At 45.0% G+C, this 22264-nt stretch overlaps 1 protein-coding gene across 1 annotated transcript; it reads left to right on the top strand.

Moving 5' to 3' along the window:
- The first annotated feature begins 15602 nt into the window (after positions 1-15602).
- Positions 15603-17544, top strand: FAM50B (family with sequence similarity 50 member B). The gene is made up of 2 exons (XM_025383021.1): positions 15603-15723; positions 16023-17544. The coding sequence occupies exon 2, from the start codon at positions 16046-16048 to the stop codon at positions 17021-17023; it is 978 nt and encodes a 325-aa protein (XP_025238806.1). The 5' UTR covers positions 15603-15723; positions 16023-16045; the 3' UTR covers positions 17024-17544.
- The last annotated feature ends 4720 nt before the right edge of the window (positions 17545-22264 follow it).

A 22264-nucleotide genomic window follows, 5' to 3' on the forward strand; every position in this document is an offset into this window, starting at 1 on the left:
AATTTTTGGAGCTTATATGAAAGATCAGTTGATAGCCTCAATATACAAAGAGTTCTTATAAATCAATAAGAAAACAATCTTAATTGGTAAAAGATTTTATCATAAAATTTGAAGAACATATGAAAAGATGCTAAAGTTAAGATCAAAGTCAAGGGCTATCAGGTTTAAAAAGGTTACTAATAATTATATACATCAAGTTCTAGGCACTATAAGAATTATCTCACAGAGATGCATATACAAGAATGATCATTATAGAGTTAAAAAATAAAAACCAATGTTTAACAATAAAAACTGGTAAAATATATTTTGATATAATCTTATATTGAAATACATGTTGGAACCATTAAAAAAGATCAGGTAGGCCGGGCGCGGTGGCTCAAGCCTATAATCCCAGCGCTTTGGGAGGCCGAGACAGGCAGATCACGAGGTTGGGAGATCGAGATCATCCTGGCTAACACGGTGAAACCCCGTCTCTACTAAAAAAAATACAAAAAACTAGCCGCGTGAGGTGGTGGACGCCTGTAGTCCCAGGCTACTGGGGACGCTGAGGCAGGAGAATGGCATAAACCCGGGAGGTGGAGCTTGCAGTGAGCTGAGATCCGGCCTCTGCACTCCAGCCCGGGCGACAGAGCGAGACTCCGTCTCAAAATAAAAAGATCAGGTAGGCCTTTTGGTGTTACCATGGAAAGAAGTGTGCTATATTGTTTGAGGATATTAAACAACATACAGAATGATCCTATTTATATTAAAATATACATTAACATATGCATTAAAAGTCTGAAGGTAAATGCCAACAATTAACCATGGTTATATCTCAGGTGTAGAATTGCATAGAGGCCGTTTTATGTAAAGCTTTCACAAAATTCAAGCAGTACAAAAATATTTTTATTTTAAAATAAATAAGTGAGGAGATATCAGAGAGAAATTCAGTTTGGGTAATCTGTGACCCCTTGAAGGTAGAATGCGTTCCTCTAGTCCTGGGTTTCTGCATGTCAGTGACGTGCCCAGCAGGTGACAGTCCTGTTGTGTTAGGGAAGGGTGGAAGGAAGGAGGAGGAGGAGCATGAGAGAAGAAAATATTTTCCCCAACCAGGAAACTAGAAATTTCACAGGGAGCTCCAGGGGAGCATAAGGAGTTGCATTTCTAGCATTCACTGTCCTAGAGTTGGCTCCTTGAAGCCTGTGCAGTTGCCATTGCTGTTTTGCCAGGTTCTGGCTGTAAGGCCCAGTGACTGCCTCCTTCCCCACTATTGCCCAACCCAGGGTTTCTGGTAACTGATCTCATCCCTCCTCTGCCCTTTGGACTTGACTTTGGACTAATTTGACAACACATCAGTCAGCCCCATTATGAACAACTAAAGTCTGATGTGATCCATGAGATTAGGACCTGAGATGAGTTGGCATCTCTTCACTTCCACCCCCGCCAGAAAAAAACTGGAGTTTGGAGTCTCTAGATAAGAAGCCACAGGAGGAACGACACAAACAAGCTTTGGGCGCCCTTGTTTCATGTCTTGTGATCAACTTAGATGAGTTATGAGAAAGTTCTCTTGGCTGAATCCTAGCCTTGCACAACTCAAAAGGATCAGAAATTCTCAGTGTGTAATTCTTTAGATAAAAAATGAAGCTTAGAAAACTTATGTAACTTCCTCTAAGCCCATAACAAATTTGCAGTAATGCCAACATGAGAACCCAATTCTCCCGACACTGTGGACTCCCGACCTCAGGCGCGGCTATTTCCACTCTGCATGCCATGTCTTTGGCTGCTGCATTTCCAGCTGCAGGATTCCAGAGCTTCAGGGATTTGTGAAGAGTGAACTTTGACACTTTCACTCAAAATAGAGAATTGAAAACGAAAATGTAGCATTGAATGCTTTTACTGTAATGCCTAGTGTTGTCAATGTCAGTAGTATTGCAGTGTCATATCATCGATGTGATATTTGTTCATTCATCTGTTCATTCATTTATCAACATTTCTGAGCATGTACATCATGCAAGGCCCTGCAGCAGAAAAAAATTAAATAAAACCACACAGCAGTAACAAAGGGGCCATATAACCCAGCAATAATTTTAAGCCTTACATCTTTATTCAGTCAGTCTGGTCCTGTCCCCTAGACCCCTGGCCTTTGGTCTTGGCAATCCTTGTATAGAGAATTACTATATCATTGCACAGCACTCAGTTTACTGGAGACCCTCTAGCAACATTCAATTGCAATCAACTCTTGGAGGCAAACCCTGTGAATATGGTAGCTGTGTATGGTGGTTGCATGGATGTTCTCAAGGATAAAATGCAGGAAGCTTTCACTTTTTACATTTCGTCTGCCACTGGAATCTCAGTATCCTTAGCATCACTCACAGTAAGTTCTTTCAGGGAAAACAGTATGCACCATCTAGCAGACACCAAGACCCAATCTTAATACCTTGAACAATTATAGATAATCCCACTGGCTTAGTCAAGACCCAGCAAGTTAATTTTGGTTACAAAGAAAACATGGCTGCGTGTTAGTAGACTCTCAAACTATTATATCTTAGGAACAGTGTGTCTGAAAATGGGCTTTTTTTGTGTCAGAATGGCTATCTGTACATGTTTTGAGGAAGCATTTGGGGAAGCCTGAAGGCACAATGCTGTTGGTGTCATGATCACTGACATCATTGACAGCCAGTTATATTGCTCATGTGGCCCAGTATGTGCTGAGGAGCCTGAGTCTACTGAAGGACACTATGTATTGAAGCCAAGGGCAGAGGGAGGCATGCTACGGTCCCTGAGATCACCTTCAGCACTCTGAAGGGTAATAATCCTCTGCCTCCAGCATAGATTTGCATTATCAAGAGAAGATACAGACTTCTCATCGGCTTTTGGAAAATCTGGGTGACAGACTATTCTGATGTCTTAAAAAAAGAATGTTGAAGGAAGTCCAACATTTAGATGGAAAGAAAAGGATACTAAACCTCACATCTTACATAAAAATTAACTCAAACTGGACCACAGATCTAAATGGAAAATGTAAACTATAAAACTTTTGGAAGAAATCATCAGAGAAAATGTTAGTGGCCTTGGTTTAGGCAAAGAATTCCTACATAAGATATCAAAAGCATGATCCATAAATGAGTAACCGATAAATTGAAGTTCATCAAAATTAAAAATTTTACTCTGCAAAAGACAAGAGAATAAAAAGACAAGCTAGATTGGTAGAAATTATTGCAAACCACATGCCTGATGAAAGACTTGTACTCAGAATACAATATAAACTTTCAAAACTCAATAGTAAGAAAACAAACAACTCAATTAGAAAATGAACAAAAGATCTGAACAGACATTTTACTAAAGAAGATGTATGATAGGAAGTAAGCACATGAAAAAATGCTCAACATCACTTGCCACTTGGTAAATGCAAATTAAAACCACAATGAGATGCCACTACATACCTATTAAGTAGAATGACATATATATATATAAAACAACTCATAATATCCAGCATCTTAGCCCATTTTATGTTGCTATAATAAAATACCAGAGACTGGGTAATTTACAAAGAACAGAAATTTATTTCTTACAGTTCTGGAGGATGGGAAGTCTAAGAGTATGGCACTGAGGCATCTGGTGAAGGCCTTCTTGCTGCATCACAAGATGGCAGAAGACATCACAGAGAGAGAGCGGCCCACAAGAGAGAGCTGAACTGGCTTTTATAACAGACCCTCCCTTGTGATAACTAACCAACTCCCATGGTAACCCATTAATCCATTAGCCCATTAATCAATTAATTCATGAAATGATTAATCCATTCATGACACAGAGCCCTCATGACCCAATCGCTTCTCAAAGGTTCCACCTCTCAACATTGCCACACTGGGACCAAGTTTCCAACACATAAACTTTTAGAGGACTTTAAAACCATAGCACTAAGTGCTGACAAGAATGCAGAGGAACTGGAACTCATATATTTCTGAGAATGACAACTGATACAGTTCCTGTAGAAAACAGTTTAGTAGATTTTATTAACTTAAACAAAGACTTATCATATAACCTAGTAATCCTATTCATAGGTATAGAAATGAAAACAGAAAAAACAGAAGCTGCGACTGGGACTGGTAGTGCATGCCTTGGGAGGCCAAGGCAAGAGGATTACTTCAGGCCAGGAGTTTGAGGTTGCAGTGAGCTATGATTGCACCACTGCACTCCAGCCTGGGCAACAGAGCAAGACCCCATCTTTTTTAAGAAAACTAAAAAAAACAAAAGCTAGAAAGAACCCAATGTCCTTCAAGAAGTTAAGGAATAAACTGTGGTGCTTCCATACAATGGAACACTACTCAGCAACAAAAAGGAATGAACTGGCTGGCATGGTGACTCACTCCTGTAATCCCAGCACTTTGGGAGGCCAAGGTGGGCAGATCACCTGAGGTCAGGAGTTTGAGACCAACCTGGACAACATGGTGAAACCCTGTCTCTACTAAAAATACAAAAATGGTACGGGCGTGGTGGCTCACACCTATAATCCCAGCACTTTGGGAGGCCAGGGCAGGCAGATCGTGAGGTCAGGAGATCGACACCATCCTGGTCAAAATGGTGAAACCCCATCTCTACTAAAATACAAAAAAATTAGCGGGCATGGTGGCGGGCACCTGTAATCCCAGCTACTTCGGAGGCTGAGGCATGAGAATTGCTTGAACCTGGGAGACAGAGGTTGCAGTGAGCTGAGATCACACCACTGCACTCCAGCCTGGGTGACAGAGCAAGACTCCATCTCAAAAAAAAAAAAAAAAAAAGAAGAAGAAGGAATGAACTACTACTGATACATGCAACAACATGGATGACAATCAATCAAATGCATTATATTGGAGTGAAATAACCCTGACTTGAAATTTACATATTGTCTGATTCCATGATGTGACATTCTGGAAAAGGCAAAAAATATAGGTATGCATCAGAGTCTGTCTGTGTTGCTATAAATATCTGAGATTGGGTGATTTATAAAGAAAAGGGTCTATTTGGTTCACAGTTCCACAAGCTGTACAAGAAGCATGGCATGAGCATCTGCTTCTGGGGAAGCCTCAGGCTGCTTCCACTCAAGCAGAAGGCAAAAGGGAGCTGGTATGTGCCAAGGTCACATGGTGAGAGGGGATGCAAAAGGAGAGAGAGGGAGCTGCCAGCCTCTTTTTAACAACCAACTTTCTCAGCATCTAACAAGAGCTCACTCACCTCCTCACCCAGAGAGAACACTCATCTATTCATGAGGGATCCACCCCCACAGCCCAAACATCTCCACTAGGTTCCTCCTCCCACATTGGGATCAAATGTCAACATGAGGTTTGGGGAGTCAAATATCCAAACTAAGTGGTGTGGAAGGTATATCGGTGGTTGCCAGGGGCAGCCATGGGGAAAGAGTGTGACTCAAAGGGATAATACAAGGAGTTTTCTGGGATGACAGAACCATTCTGTTCCTACTTGCAGTGGGGATCACATGATTTTATGTGTGTTAAAACTCATAGAACTGTATACCAAAAATATTGCTATACTTTGCTATATCTCGATTTTGTTAAAATATTCTGTGAAGAGTATTTCGTGGCAAGACTTCAGCAATACCTCACATATACTCCCATAGGAGAGCAACAGCAGTCATCGACAAAGCATCCTCCCTCCCTCCCATACCCCAGGTTAAACTATTAATATCAACCAAGACACTGGGACATGCTAGCCAGGAAGTCATAGGCCAAGGGTTTCTTCTGAATAAACGGCAACACGACAAAACATAGGATCAGGAGCGGTGGCTCAAGCCTGTAATCGCTGCATTTTGGGAGGCCAAGGCAGGTGGATCAGGAGTTTGAGACCAGCCTGGCCAACATGATGAAACCCCATCTTTATTAAAAATACAAAAAATTAGCCGGGCATTGTCGAGGTGGTGCCTGTAATCCCAGCTACCCAGGAGACTGAAGCGGGAAAATCACTTGAATCCGACAGGCAGAGGTTGCAGTGAGCCGAGATCGTGCCACTGCACTCCAGCCTGGGCAACAAGAGCAAATCTCCTCAAAAAAACAAAAAACCACAGCGTATAGTCAGGGCTGTGGAGTCACGGCATGTAACAGTCATAGAGTCTAGGATCTAACCAGCTGGTGTGTTGCACCTGCCCCGCCTCCAACGAACAGAGCCCAGCACCACTCAAAGACCGGAACATGTTCTTTGGACCTCAGCAGGCAGAATGCCCCACGCTGGAGCATCAGCAAATGAGCTCACAGGGTGCAGTGGGTGCTTCTGAAGCTCAGGTCAGCTGGAATAAATAACGGATTTTCCGCCATGTGTGCCCTGAACAGCACCTTTGAAATCAAAGTGAAAGATGAGCATAATTTAGACCTTGCCAACAATTACAGGCGTCCAGGCATTTGTCAACACTTACATAACTATACACCAAAAAGAGCAAATGGTGCTGCTGTACGTACATTTAAAAATGAATGAAAAAAAAAAAAAAAGCTTTAGGGAAAAGCCTAGCTCAAAGTGTAACTAGGGATAAATGTTAAGCAACTGGCTCATGTCTTTTTATTTATTTGGCCCCAAATTAAAGCAATGAATGGCAAGAATATATACCATGAAGTTGTTGCTTCTTTTGTGGATTTCTTACTGCAATCAATGGTGCTTCTCACAGAAAACACAAGTCTGCAGATAGTTAAAAGATGGAGAGGGTGGGCCATAGGTCTGACCTGTTAGGAGCCGCAGCAAGAATTGTCCTGTTTATACATTGCACAAGTGTCCTGTCACTGGGGCAGTATCTTCCATGTTTACAAGCTGTTTAAAGAATAAACCCTAACAGTGACGAGCCAAGTAAAATACAGACTGGCAACCACAGATGATAATGCAACTCCCCTGGGGCTGGTGGGTCCCTGGAGGATCACGATAGCTCTGGGAAAATTACTAAGCAGTCTGGTTTTCCATGAAGCCGGGGATGTGAGTGGGTTTATCAAAAGCTCCGGGGTGCTCCAAGGTGGTGGTTCCCTGGGCAGGCAGTCACAGTCACAGGGGAGACCTCAGAGGGGCGTTCTCTACAAAAGGGCTGAAAGTGAAGGGAACAAATTTACATAGAGTCAAACAGCACATTCTGTCTCTGTTGATTGTTATAATGTTGTCAGACACAACATAAATAACTGATGAACATATTAACACCATAAATGAGATAACACCCAGCACCTCTCTGATTTGTTTTGTCTTCAGGGTTCCCCAAGAGTGCTTGGACCTTCGCTTGCTTACCCAAAGTCAATGCTAGGTTCAGGTATTTTCTAAAGCCCTTTCCTATCTTGGAATTTCAATTCCTGAACTTAATTAGACAATCGTTCATCATCTGCTTCAAGCGCCAAGAAGCTGTTATCTCAGGGTGGCCTCCCTCTACCAGTCTCATTATCCAGGAATCCTGCAGCAGTCATCCTGGAAAGCAGATCCAGCAACAGCCTTGCCTGCCGCAAACCCGGCTGTCCCTCGACCTGCTGGCCCCTGTGTGATGTTCTGCCGGGTGCTGAGTGTTGGCTGTGAGAATGTGCACTGTGGCCATCCCTGAGCCCAGTCAAAGGTCCAGCAGAGCAGCAGCTGCTGCCCCAGCAGAGGAGCGCTTCACCCAGGATCACTCCAACTGGGGAGGAAATAAAAGTTTCAAGGCAATCATTGATCCCACCGTTGTTCCCTTCCCGGGACCTGAACCACCTGCTTTCAGTCTGACGAAGGAAGAAGAGCACAGAGGTGTTTAGATACCAATCATCTTTGCTAAGGACAGTATTGAAAACAACAGGAGAGGACTGCCAGAGAGCCAGAGTTGGCTTCAACACACATTTTTAAATTGCCTCTGTGGGCTGCAGCTGTGAAATGTAGTGTGAGAAGCCACATCCATAGCACTTTCCAAAAAAAGAAGAATGGTCCTGGAAAAACTGGCCAGTGTCATATTGTGATGCTTTCTACATGTTTCTACATAAAACAGCGCTTTCCTCTTCTACATTCCTTTAAGAGGACAGTGGGAGGGGGGACATTCCTGAGACATTTAGTACATATGCTATTCCAGGCAGGCTTCTGACTTTTTTTTTTCTCAGACTCTTTTCTATGTAGGTATGAGCTCCTAGCCACTCAGCCCCTGCCTTCTGTCATGCCCCTCATTTCCCTGGTGACACTTCTAAAAGCTGTCCGTCAGGTGATGCTTTGCCACTTCAAAACAAAAGATGTATTGCCCTGTGAAAAAGCATCAGAGCTTCTCTCTGTTTCTGCCCTTCTCCTAGAAGATGCCTCTGGGACCCTAGCTACCTTCACCCAGCTACAGTAAGCCCCATACTGGTGAAAACACCCCTTAATTTTATTTTTGAGAAAATTGTAAAAGCCATAAAAGCATACTATGAAAATAACACTTGCCGTACGTTTCTAAAAAATACTTTTCATCAAGTGAAGGACTCTTCTGGGTCTAGTTCGCAATTAATATTTTGTCAGCAGAGATTGAGATGCTATTAGTGTGGTAGGTTACACACAGAGAGATTCTACTGTTAAGCTGCCTTTGAGAAAGGCCTATTTGGTCCGTTTTCATGTATGTATTCATAAACTGCTCAATTCCATTTGTTAATATTTTGTTTGGGCATTTTGCCATTCTATTTATAATTAGGATTGGCCTGTACTTTAATTTCTTGCGTTTTTCCTATCTGGCTTAGAAACTGACGACATCTATAATACCCTCTTCTTCAGATGACCTGGCCAGACATTTCAGTCTATCATAAGAAAAATGGAATCTTCATCCACCGAAACAAAAAGTCAGTAGATAAAATTTAAAATGGATTAGTCACAAAATAGCGATGTAAGAATTATTGGAAAATAAGGAGGTAAATACCAGAAGCAGCAACTGAAAGGACTGGAGGTGGTTGCTTCCAGGGAAGAGAAAAATAGACAGGAAACTGCTTGCTTTTTCGTTTGTGAAAATAACCCTTCTAGGATTACTTTTCTTTTTAAACCAAGAATATAAAACCAGGTTCCATTCTTTTAAACCGTTTTATCAAACATGTATTACGTTGATACAAATGAAAGAGAAAATTTAGGTCTTACAGCTCAGAGAGATTTATGGTGCAGAATTGATTTTGAAATTGTGACATCTCTTAGGTTTCATTTCTCTCTCGTGGTCTGGGTTCTTTTCCCCTGGGGAACACATACAGAAGTTATAGGTTGCTTGTTCAAGCTTTTCCCTTCTAGTGTATTTTGAACTTCCCTATCTCTGAACATGTGAGGGTTCTTCCCGTTAACCCTACCTGATTGCAGGCTTTCCACCAAGCAAAGTCTGGAAGACATTTTTAAACCCTTTATTAGAAAGCATGCAACAATATTATTTAGGTATCGTTTGAAGGACTTCCGGTCTTGTGGTGGAATTCTGAATTCATGCACTAGTTCTTTATTTTTTTTTTTTTTTTTTTTTTTTTTTGAGACGGAGTCTTGCTCTGTGCCCCAGGCTGGAGTGCAGTGGCGCGATCTCGGCTCACTGCAAGCTCCGCCCCCCGCCGGGTTCACGCCATTCTCCTGCCTCAGCCTCCCAAGTAGCTGGGACTACAGGCGCCCACCACCTCGCCCGGCTAATTTTCTTGTATTTTTAGTTGAGACGGGGTTTCACCGTGTTAGCCAGGATGGTCTCGATCTCCTGACCTCGTGATCCGCCCGTCTCGGCCTCCCAAAGTGCTGGGATTACAGGCTTGAGCCACCGCGCCCGGCCCATGCACTAGTTCTTTTTTGGCACCTGATTGATGTGAGGTGCCGTGGCTTTGCTTTGACAACTGGTTCAGGATACTGTGGTGGTGTTGGAGGGATCACTGAGTGGAGATGCTATCAGGGCACACCCTACACCCAAGCCAGGCCCACCATCATTTCAAGGCTGACTCTGGAGAGGACAGTATATCTGCCACTCGTAGGATGATCTGTTTAAAATAGAATTCAGACTGGTGGAAAGTAACATGAAAACTGATCATGACAAAAGGTGTTTTCTGGGGGGGTTTGTTATTTTTGCTTGTATTGAAAACTAAGTTCTTTTTTCTCCTGTTAAAACAGTTTAAGTTTTAGTTTTGTGAGATTTTTAAACCGTTGCTGCTGTTTGCATATTGTAGTTTGTGACTAAGCCTGGAGGAGGGCACATTTTTTTCTAAATTAGTTTGTATATTTAATCAGAATTTCTGAGTCACTAGAACAGAATGCTGCTTCCTCCCCTCTGCTGTATTGTTGCTATTGATACTTTTATTATTAGTAGTATTTTTACAATAGAATGTACCATATTTATTTAAATAATGACTATGATGATTACATAAAAACAAGAATACCGGGTGCGGTGGCTTATGCCTGTAATCCCAGCACTTTGGGAAGCTGAGGAGGGCAGATCGACTGAGGTCAGTAGTTCAAGACCAGCCTGACCAACATGGTGAAACCCCATCCCTACTAAAAATACAAAAATTAGCCGGGCATGGTGGTGGGTGCCTGTAATCCAAACTACTTGGGAGGCTGAGGCAGAAGAATCACTTGAACCTGGGAGGCGGAGGTTGCAGTGAGCAGAGATCGCGCTATTGCACTACTCCAGCCTGGGAGACAGTGCGAGACGCCATCTCAAAAGAAAAAAAAAAAAAAAAAAATTAAATGAAAAAAGTCATCAAATGGGATGCAAAGTTTGATTAAAATTGCTAAATATATACAGATCTATGTGCACATAAAATATTGGAAGGGAACTCTCAAACAATAGTTATGTTACTTATATATTCATGTTGAGTGAGCTTTTTATTTATTTACATTTCTTTTCAAACTTGTCTGTAATATGCCTATTTCCTCCTTTATGACAAAACCTATTTAAAAAACAAACCCACGCGGTGGCTCACACCTGTAATCTCAGCACTTTGAGAGGCCAAGGCGGGCAGATCATGAGGTCAGGAGATCAAGACCATCCTGGAGAACATGGTGAAATCCTGTCTCTACTAAAAATACAAAAAGAAAAAAATAGCCGGGCGTGGTGGTGGGCGCCTTTAGTCCCAGCTACTCGGGAGGCTGAGGCAGGAGAATGGTGTGAACTAGGGAGGTGGAGCTTGCAGTGAGCCGACATTGCGCCACTGCACTCCATCCTGGGTGACAGAGTGAGACTCTGTCTCTAAATAAATAAATAAATAAATGAAATAAAATAAGAATAAGAATAAAAACAAACCACAACGTCTGAATCAGGTGAGAATAACTAGAGCAATCATTCTTCTTTGTTATATTTATTCTTCTTTCTTAAAGTTTCACCATTTGTGTGGGCTCAGGTCCTTGACCTCATTTTGTTGATAAAATTTAAGAGCTTGAAGCAGTAGCTTTTAGTTTGGTGGGTACTTTTCACTGAGAATTAAGGCCCAAAGAGGAAGTTACCATCTTGGAACTTCGGGGAAAATTCTAAAGAACAGGATTCAGACTTTTAGGATAAATCTTCTTTCTAGTTGTTTTTCTTTTTAAACTTTTCAGAGAATTTGAGGCTCAACCTTTTAATTCTGGGAGCTGGCTATGGTATTTGGAGGCCGTGACTGAGTTCAGGAGGTGGATGCTGGATAATGAGAGGGTGGATGATAAGGTTTAGGGATGATACTGACGTTCAAGTTCTGATTTGATTAGAGAAAGAGTGAATATAATATCTGTGGCCAAACTATTGTCGATTGAATTAAAGTTTAGCAGGTTGGATCATTTAATTGAAAAAAGAGGTGGCGGGGCTATCTTATTTATGTTAAGTGTAATAAAGGTAATTATATGGGAAACCTGAGAGAGGAGACTATTGGTAACTTTGTCCATCTGTGGGTGGTGATGGTGATGGTGGGTGCTCGAGGCTTCCTCTTGGAGATATTTGTGCTGATCTTTAGATATAGCACAGCAAAAGGCAGGACTTTCTAGAAAGAGTATGTCCAAAGGTAACAGTTATGAAAGGGCATCTTTTTTTTTTTTTTTTTTTTTTAGATGAAGTCTTGCTAGGTCACCAGGCAGGAGTGCAGTGGCACGATCTTGGCTCACTGCAACCTCCGCGTCCTGGATTGAAGGGATTCTCCTGCCTCAGCCTTGCAAGTAGCTGGGACTACAGGCACTCACCACCACGCCCAGCTAATTTTTTTGTATTTTTAGTAGACACAGGGTTTCACCATGTTGGCAAGGATGGTCTCAATCTCTTGACCTCGTGATCCACCTGCCTCGGCCTCCCAAAGTGCTGGGATTACAGGTGTGAGCCACTGCACCTGGCCCGAAAGGGCATCTTCTATTCAGGTGCAGTGAAAAAGCTGGGTGAGTGCTGCATGGGTCCACCTATTAGAGACCTTAGAGGACAAACAAAGTGATTCTGATGTGGCTCTTACAAGAGAAGTTGGAGTTTTTCAAGTAGGAGAGTAATGTTATCAGATTCGTTTTTTATGAAGATATTTTTATGAAGATACATTGTATAGAAGTTAGACAAGAACAAGAATACAGGCATGCCTCGGAGATATTGTGAGTTCAGTTCCAGATCACCACAAAGACAGTCACACAAATTTTTTAATTTTCGAGTGCATATAAAAGTTATGTTTATACTATACTGCAGTCAGTGTGCAGTAGCATTTTGTCTAAGAAAATAATGTGCATAATTTCATTAAAATACTTAATTGCTAAATAACGCTAATGATCCTTTGAGCCTTCAGTGAGCTGTGCTCTATTTGCTGGTGGAATGTCTTGCCCCAGTGTTGATGGTTGCTGACTGATCAGGGTGGTGGTTGCCAAAGGCTGGGCCTGTGGCAATTTCTTAAAATAAATCAACACTGAAGTCTGTCACATTGATTGATTCTTCCTTTCGTGAAAAATTTCTTTGTAGCATGTAATGCTGTTTGAATCAACTTCTCCCAAACTTCTGTTAATGTTGATATTTTACCTCCTCCCAAAAACTGTGAATGTCCTTAATGGAACCTACAGTGGTAAATGCCTTCCAGAAAAATTTCAAATTTAGTTTGCCCAGATCCATGAGAGAAATCATTATCTACAGCAGCTACAACCTTTGGAAACGTATTTCTTAAATAATAAGACTTAAAAGTCAAAATTACTCCTTGATCTATGGGTTGCAGAATGGATGTTGCATTAGCAAGCACGAAATCAACTTTAATCTCCTTGTGCATCTCCATCAAGCTCTTAGGTGACCAAGTGCATTGTTAACGAGCAGTACTCTTGAAAGGGATCATCAGAGCAGTAAGTCTCAACACTGGACTTAAATATATTCAGTAAACCATGCTGTAAACAGATGTGCTGTCCTCCAGGCTTTGTTGTTCCATTTATAGAGCACAGGCACGGTAGATTTAGCATAATTCTTAAGGGCCCTAAGATTTTCAGAACGGTAAATGAGCATTGGCTTCAACTGAAAGTCTCCAGCTACACTAGGCCCTAGCAAGAGAGTCAACCTGTCCTTCGAAGCTATGAAGCCAGGCATTGACTTCTCCTTTCTAGCTATAAAAGTCCTAAATGGCATCTTCTTCCAATAGAAGGCTATTTTGTCTACATTGAAAATCTATTGTTTAGGGTAGCCTCCTTCATCAATGCTGTTAGCTAGATCTTCAGGATAACTTGCTGCAGCTTCTCTATCAGCACTTGCTGCTTCACGTTGCACTTTGTTATAGAGATGACTTCTTTCCCCAACCTCATGAACTAACTTCTGCTACCTTCAGACTTTTCTTCTGAAGCTTCCTCACCTCTCTCAGCTTCACAGAATTGAAGAGACTTAGGGCCTTGCCCTGGATTAGGCTTTGGTTTAAGGGAAGGTTGTGACTGGTTTGATTTTCTATCCAGACCACTAGAACTTTCTCCATATGAGCAATAAGGCTGTTTTGCTTTCTTATCATTCATATGTTTACCAGGAAAGCGCTTTTAGTTTCCTTCAAGATTTTTTTCCTTTGCATTCATAATTTAGCTAACTGTTTGGCAAAAGAGGCCTAGCTTTTGGCCTATCCTGGCTTTTGACATACTTTCCTCACTGAGCTGAATCATTTCTAGCCTTTGATTTAAAGTGAGAGACGTGTGACACTTCTTTTCACTTGAACACTGAGAGGCCATTGTAGGGTTATGAATTAGCCTAATTTCAATATTGTTGTGTCTCAGGGACTAGGGAAGCCTGGGGAGAGGAAGACAGATGAAGGAGCAGCCAGTCAGTGGAGCAGTCAGAACATACATAACATTTATCAGTCAAATCAGTAAATGTCTTTGTCTTCTACGTGCACACTTCGGAGTGCCCCCAAACAATGACAATAACCTCACAGAACGATGATCACAGATCACCATAGCAGATAGCCTAATGAAAAAGTCTGAAATATTGCAAGAATTGCCAAAATGTGACACAGGAACACGAAATGAGTACATGCTGTGGAAAAATGGAGCCAGTAGGCACTTGATGCGGCATTGCCACAAATCTTCAATCTGTAAAAACAAAAACAAAACACACAGTATCCCAGAGCTCAATAAAATAAGATATTCTTGTATTCTGGTGATGGGGCAACAATGAGAAGGCTTCAGATTTTTTAAAAATGCTAATTTCCTAGATTAAGGCAAGTGGTGGGGAATGGGAGAAAAAGGAAAGTGTGAAAGGCTCTTCTGTAATCGATTACATGTGAAGGAACGTGATTCCAGGAAAAGGCCTAGGTTTCTGGCTTGGACAATTTGATGAGTGCTCACACCCGCTATTCTCCTCTGGATACGTGGGTGCCATACGTAACTATCATATGATTCACGCTTCTTGGTAAGGTTATGCTCGCAGGCATTGTCGCTGTTAGACGGGAGTAGGCTGAACTGCAGTGTGTATTTCACAACCAGCTTTTCCAAACTAGGTCCCAGGAAGCACTGGTTTCAGCGAGTATTCCCAGATCTCCTGCAGGGGAGAAACGGTCACAAAACATGAACTGGTCTGCCCTGCCCTTGGAGAGTTACAGTGGAAACTGGCATGTTAAAGGCTCACAGTAAAGACACTGCTATACTTTAACTCAGTTTCCCATGGTTATTAGAGCTTAGAACCCGGGGGGAAACTGCTGTATAGAAGACGTCTAACAAGCTGAGTGCAGGTTTTGTCGTGAAATTGGGGGGTGAGTAGGGTTCCATTATCAAAGAACGGTTGTTATGTTGGGGCCATAAGAAAGAATTACAAGCAGTGGTGTGCAGGTAACGTTCATGAGACGGCCACAGCGGGGTAGCATCAGAGGCGGGAGGAGACGCGGGAGGAGGAGGGTTGGAGAGCACGGGCTGCAGCCTTGCGAGGCGGTTGCAAGCCTCTCTGGGTGACCACAGCAGCTTGCGCTGCGCCCACATTGCTTCTGCGTGTTTACAACTGGGCACGAGAAGGCTCAGCAAGCACGCACCGCAGGTGTGGGCCCTCCCTGCCCACAGCATGAAAACAGGAGCTCCGGCCAGCATTGGCTGGGCAGGGCCAGAGGCGCCTCCTCCAGGCTCCTCCCCGCGCTGGCCCGCCCCACAGGAGCACCGCCCCCACCAGGAGCCCGGCGCTCTCCCGAGGGCCCGCCTCTCCGCCAGGGGGCGAGCCGCCTCCACTTCCTGTTTCCGCAGCCGCCCTACCAGGAGCCTGGCGCTCTCCTCAGGGCCCACCTCCCCGCCAGGGGGCGCACCGCTTCCACTTCCTGTGTCCGCGGCTGTCGCGAGAGCCCGGGACGGGTGGGCCTTTGCTCGTGGGCGGTTCTCGTGGAGGTCAACTCCCGCGTGTCTCCGCTCGGCAGGGTGCTTGGGCAGGTAAGGGTTCGCTCAGTAGCCCAACCCTCTCTGTATGCAGCTCCCCAAATTCAGCGCAGCGCTCAGGCATGGCAGCCACCAGTTACGTGGGGCCATTTGCATTTGCATTTATTGAGGTCAAAGAAAAGGCTGGAAATTGGTGCGTGGTGACACCGTCAGGTTGGTGACCCTAGCAGGTCGGCCCAGCCCCTAAACGCTTCCATCACTGCCGAAAGCCCTGTGAGGAGGCGGAGAGCTTTGCATTCCCCGCAGTTGCACGGGCCCCTCTCTACTTGCCCCGTTTTTCCTCTTTGCTGCAGAGCCCAGCGGGTAGGCGGGGGCCATGGCGCAGTACAAGGGCACCATGCGCGAGGCGGGCCGCGCCATGCACCTCCTCAAGAAGCGCGAGAAGCAGCGGGAGCAGATGGAGGTGCTGAAGCAGCGCATCGCCGAGGAGACCATCCTCAAGTCGCAGGTGGACAAGAAGTTCTCGGCGCACTACGACGCCGTGGAGGCCGAGCTGAAGTCCAGCACGGTGGGCCTGGTGACCCTGAACGACATGAAGGCCCGGCAGGAGGCCCTGATCAGGGAGCGCGAGCGGCAGCTGGCCAAGCGCCAGCAGCTGGAGGAGCAGCGGCTGCAGCAGGAGCGGCTGCGGGAGCAGGAGCAGCGGCGCGAGCGCAAGCGTAAGATCTCCTGCCTGTCCTTCGCGCTCGACGACCTCGATGACCAGGCGGACGCGGCCGAGGCCAGGCGCGCCGGAAACCTGGGCAAGAACCCCGACGTGGACACCAGCTTCCTGCCCGACCGCGACCGCGAGGAGGAGGAGAACCGGCTCCGGGAGGAGCTGCGCCAAGAGTGGGAGGCGCAGCGCGAGAAAGTGAAGGACGAGGAGATGGAGGTCACCTTCAGCTACTGGGACGGCTCGGGCCACCGGCGCACGGTGCGTGTGCGCAAGGGCAACACGGTGCAGCAGTTCCTGAAGAAGGCGCTGCAGGGGCTGCGCAAGGACTTCCTGGAGCTGCGCTCCGCGGGCGTGGAGCAGCTCATGTTCATCAAGGAGGACCTCATCCTGCCGCACTACCACACCTTCTATGACTTCATCATCGCCAAGGCGAGGGGCAAGAGCGGGCCGCTCTTCAACTTCGATGTGCACGACGACGTGCGCCTGCTCAGCGACGCCACCATGGAGAAGGACGAGTCGCACGCGGGCAAGGTGGTGTTGCGGAGCTGGTACGAGAAGAACAAGCACATCTTCCCCGCCAGCCGCTGGGAGGCCTACGACCCCGAGAAGAAGTGGGACAAGTACACCATCCGCTGACACCCGCCCGCCAGAGCGGAAACCGGGGGAGACACTCCTTTCTATGCCCCGCCACCAGTCACTTGATTTCGTGACCTTGATTTCTTCCCCCAAATTTAATAAAGACAGAGGGTTCTTCTCATGATTCATATTGGTTGTCCTATTGCTGATGTTATGCTTTCGTTGTTTGGTTGGTCTTTTCTGAGTATTTTAGTGTCGCTACCTGGATTTGCTGCATTGCTCTGCTGAGCTGTATTGAAACCATGACTGGGCCCACTGTGAGACAGAAATTAGAAGAGGAGGCACATTCTTTACCTCATGGTTATGAGCATGGTCTTGGGGGCCACACTGACTGAGTTTGATTCCCGACGCAGCTTCCTCCTTGCTGTGTAGTTTTGGGTAAGCTTATTAAACCCCCATGCCTCAGTTTGGTCACCTGTAAAAGGAAATAACAAGAGCACTTACTTTAAAAGATGGATGTGAGGATTGAGTTAATATTTGTAGAACACTTAGCACTTAATAAATGTTTTTTGTTATTATTATGGTTTTGGTTAATTTATTTAAAAGACTTCAGTGACCTACTTGAGAACCATCTGAGGGCAAAGGTGGACCTGCCCATTACCGGTCCCAGGATCAGCAGTTGCCAGCAGGAGGGGGCTTGCAAAGGTTGGGGAGCAACCCCCCTCTAGTTGCCTTTAGCTGGGTTGTTTAGCCCAGAAGTTAGGAGGACTGGGAGCTAATGCAAGTAGCCTGCAGGGTCAGTATCATTGATTTTCCTTTTGCTCCAATATGACTCCAAAGGGCACAGTTGCAGATCCTGTCTTTATTGAAAATGTTTGTATTTTATTCATTGTGGATTATTTATGTTAATTTTGATTTTTAAAAATATTGTATTCAGGCCGGGTGTGGTGGCTCACGCCTGTAATCCTAGCATTTTGAGAGGCCAAGGTTTGTGGATCACCTGAGGTCAAGAGTTTGGGACCAGCCTGACCAACATGGTAAAACCCTGTCTCTACTAAAAATAAAAAACTGTGCCTGTAATCCCAGCTACTTGGGAGGCTGAGGCAGGAGAATCGCTTGAACCTGGGAGGCAGAAGTTGCAGTGAGCCGAGATTGTCCCACTTCACTCCAGGCTGGGTGAAAGAGTGAAACTCCATCTCAAATATATATATATGTGTGTGTGTGTGTATATATATACACACACATATATAGTATTCAAATGTTATTTGGTTTACTGAGTATTTGGGCATCTCCTTCCCCTTAACCTTAATGCCCAAGGTGGGTGCCTCACTCACCCCGGTCCCAGCCCTGAGTATAAGAGGGACATTATTCTTAGAGTTCTTGCCTCAGCCCATGAGCAAGAACTTCCACTGAAACATTAGCCCTCTAGGGCAATGGGTCCCAATGGCTGTCCCGTTGGATCATCAGGGAAGCTTTTAAACTTACCAATTCAAAGGTCACACCCAGAGCCAGACCTTGGGGTCAGAAGTGGACATCAGTGTTTTGAAGCTCCCCAGCTATTTGGTTGGTGAACAAATGTTCTATGGCTGCCTTCTCTCCACCTCTTATGAACTCCTCCCCCTGAGTTTAGGTGCAAGTAGGGTCAGGGCCCAGTACAGGCTCTTGGCTCTGAACACGTCATTGGTGTGTGAAGCAGATTTTTCCTACCTGGAGTGAGACCCTTGGACCAGCAGCATCGGCACTTGGGAGCTTGCTAGAAAAGCAAGACAGAAAAGCAGAATCTCAGGCCCCACCGCAGACCTACTGAACCAACGTGTGTTCCAGCAGATCCCCAGGTGAGCCACAGGAACACGAAGCTTTCTGGAAACTGGCTGGCTGGATGTCTGCTCTTCAGTCTGCCCTTCCAACACAGCAGATCAAGACCTAAACTTGAGGGTGCTGATAGTAGAACCTCACATCTTTGGTTACTGGTCTAAGCCATGTTCTCCAATCTAGTTTTCATTTAAAAGTTAGTATGCTGCTGGGCACAGTGGCTCACACCTGTAAAAATCCCAGCACTTTGGGAGGCTGAGGTGAGTGGATCACCTGAGGTCAGGAGTTCAAGATCAGCCTGACCAATGTGGTGAAACCCTGTCTCTACTAAAACTATAAAAAAATCAGCCAGGCACGGTGGCGGGCACCTGCAATCCCAGCTACTCAGGAGGCTGAGGCAGGAGAATCGCTTGAACCTGGGGGGCGGAGGTTGCAGTGAGCCAAGATTGTGCCACTGTACTCCAGCCTGCACTACAGAGCAAGACTTCGTCTCAAAAAAAAAAAAAAAAAAAAAAAAGTTGGTATGCTGACTACAATCTAAATCCTGCCTTATTTCTTAATTGTTTTGGTGTTACTTAGACCTAGGTTCAACTGCACATTACAAAATACACAAAGTACCTGTAGTTTAAGCAAGCCTATTTCTCTGCTTCAAAGAAGTCTAGAGGTTAAAGTTGGCCATAACATCAAGGACCCAGGCTGCTTCTACCTTGTTTCATCATATGTGTCTTCCATATCCATGGTTACTTCATAATCCAAGATGGCAGCTCCAGCTTTAACCATCACATCTACATCCTGGAAAACAGAAGGTAAGGGGAGAAAGAAAGTTCAAAAGACTTAAAACAGCTGTCTCTCAAGGAAGAGTCCTATAAGCCAACAAACACTATAGTGGTTGCCGAAACTTGGTCACCTGGCCACACCTAGCTGCATGGGAAGCTGGGAGATATAGTCCTTATCTGGGAAGCCAAGTTCTATTACTATGGGAAAAAATAGCAGAAATCGGGGGATAAATACAGTTTCTGATATAGTCTATCCCTTTTGCTACAAAAAAATCCAAGTGTATCCTTTCCCCACACATAGCACACTCAGTCCTAATGCAAAGAAGACCACCACAAGGGCCCAGTAGTTATATCTGGCGAGACGTACAGGTCTCTCCTTCAAGTCTGAATGTGGGTCTTTGTCATCTAGCTACTTATAAACTAAAGAATAAGCAATCCATCCTCTCACATACCTGATATGCAATGGTGAAACAAATACAAACATTAGGAAAAGGGGATGCAAAGCATCAGCAAGAACCAGTTCTCTGGCAACTGTCAGATTCTGCTGGGAGGTATTGCAAAGACCCTCTGTCTGCCTTGGAGGTATCATCTATTGGTTGCCCTGGGTCCACTGTCTGGGAGGAACTCCCCAGTTCATTGTCCCTCATACCCTCTGGCTTTGCCCTCCTGGTCCTCCATGACCACATCCAAGCCCCATTTGGCAGAGCTGCAGATCTTTTGTTGCCTGCTTCCTGCTGATGCAGATTTGGGAACCAGAGATTGCTTTCATAGGTTTTTCAGTCTAGGCTAATGGGTTTTTTTTTATAATTTCAATCCTCTCAAAAACTTAGATGGATTTCTAGTCAGTTCCATGTGCAATGAATTAATCCCAGCCAAAGTTATTTTCTAGACATGATGGTAAGTATGAAACTCTGGTTTTTACTTGCTGGCTTCTGAACTCGCTCCACCCCACTCCCTAAAGTTAATGAGGGATACCTTAAAACAATAGACTGGGGTGGGAGGATGACCCCATTAGTGTCCTCTCAGCTTTATATGGCACCCAGCATCAATCTTATCTCCTGCTGAGGCTGTAGCTTTGAAGCCACTTATGGTAACTTCAGTTGGGCGTAATGAAGCATTTGGCTTATTATGTCATGCAGAACTCCAGACTTGGACTGAAGTCTGTAGCTGGCTGGGCAAGGCTGTCTCTCCCAGCACTGCTGGCAGACAGGTTAGCTCATGCCCACATGCATGTCACTCAGGTCTCTGCTGAAAGCAAGGAGAAATAGCCAACACACAACAACCTTCTGAAATTTTTCTAAGAATTCCCTATCATTGCAGCCATGGTGGGTACCTGGCCGGCCTTGCATGCACAGCAAGAGACAGGGTGACCAAATACGCCTGGGACGAGCCAGCAGCTTCTGTCACAGATGGATCCCAGGGGAGGAAGGGGTCAAGTGCATCCTCAGACTCCCAGGTATGCCAGATTACTTGACATGCCATATTTCACCAGTCATCAGAGCAACCCCCTGAGATTGTTGGCACCATTTGTCTGATGAAGAAATTGGATCTCAGTGGGCCGAAGTCACTGAAACGGGGTCACACAATTTTAGAAGTGGGAATTTGTTGTATAAAAAGAACTATATTTGGTCTTTGTCCCAGGTTCCTGGTACAGAGCTCCTTAACCCCTTGGAATTTTCCTGAGTGATAGGAGTGTCTTTTGATATTCATAACAAACTCCTTCCAATGACACCTGTGTTTACCCTAATGAGGTAACCTAGGGTGGGGCCCCTAGTTAGCTTCAGAATAGGGATGCTTACCAGTAGAACAGTGACTAGAGGATTGGAACGTTCAGCCCCACCCACCAACCTCCAAGACAATTGGGGAGGGAGTGGGAGTCTAGAGGTGACACTCTTCAAAAACTTTTTTTTTTTGAGACAGAGTCTCACTCTGTCGCCCAGGCTGGAGTGCAGTGGCATGATCTGGGCTCACTGCAAGCTCTATCTCCCGGGTTCACACCATTCTCCTGCCTCAGCCTCCTGAGTCGCTGGGACTACAGGTGCCCGCCACCACACCCGGCTAATTTTTTGTATTTTTAGGAGAGACAGGTTTCACCATGTGAGCCAGGATGGTCTCCATCTCCTGACCTCGTGATCTGTCCACCTCGGCCTCCCAAAGTGCTGGGATTACAGGCGTGAGCCACTGCACCCAGCACACTCTTCAAAAACTCTTGAACAACAAGATATGATGAGCTTCTGGGTAGTGAATGGATCTCTGTGCAGGGAGGGTGGTGTACCTTAACTCGACAAAGGGTCAAAGCTTCTACACTCAGGACCCTTCTGGACCTTGCCCTATGCACCTCTTCGTCTATATCCTTTGTAATATTCTTTAAAATAAATCAGGAAATATAAGTTGTTATCCCTGAGTTCTGAGAGCTGCTCTAGCAAGTAGGGTCATGGAAACTCCCAATTTATAGCCAGTTGATCAGAAGTACAGGAGGCTCAGACACAATTGGTGTATGAAGCAGGGGCAGTCTTGCGAGACTGGGCCCTTAATTTGTGGGATTGAAGCCATCCTCACAGAGTTAACTGGAATTCTGGAGAGAATTCCTATTATAATAAGCATTAATCAGACTGCAATTTGACCCACTGCCTTGTAACCGAAAGGCATTAGATACTGATCATGTGTATCCCCATTGTTCCTATACGTATCATTTTTGACGCTAAACTCCTAA

Source organism: Theropithecus gelada, chromosome 4 (genome assembly GCF_003255815.1).
Source record: "Theropithecus gelada isolate Dixy chromosome 4, Tgel_1.0, whole genome shotgun sequence".
Taxonomy (NCBI): Eukaryota; Metazoa; Chordata; class Mammalia; order Primates; family Cercopithecidae; genus Theropithecus; species Theropithecus gelada.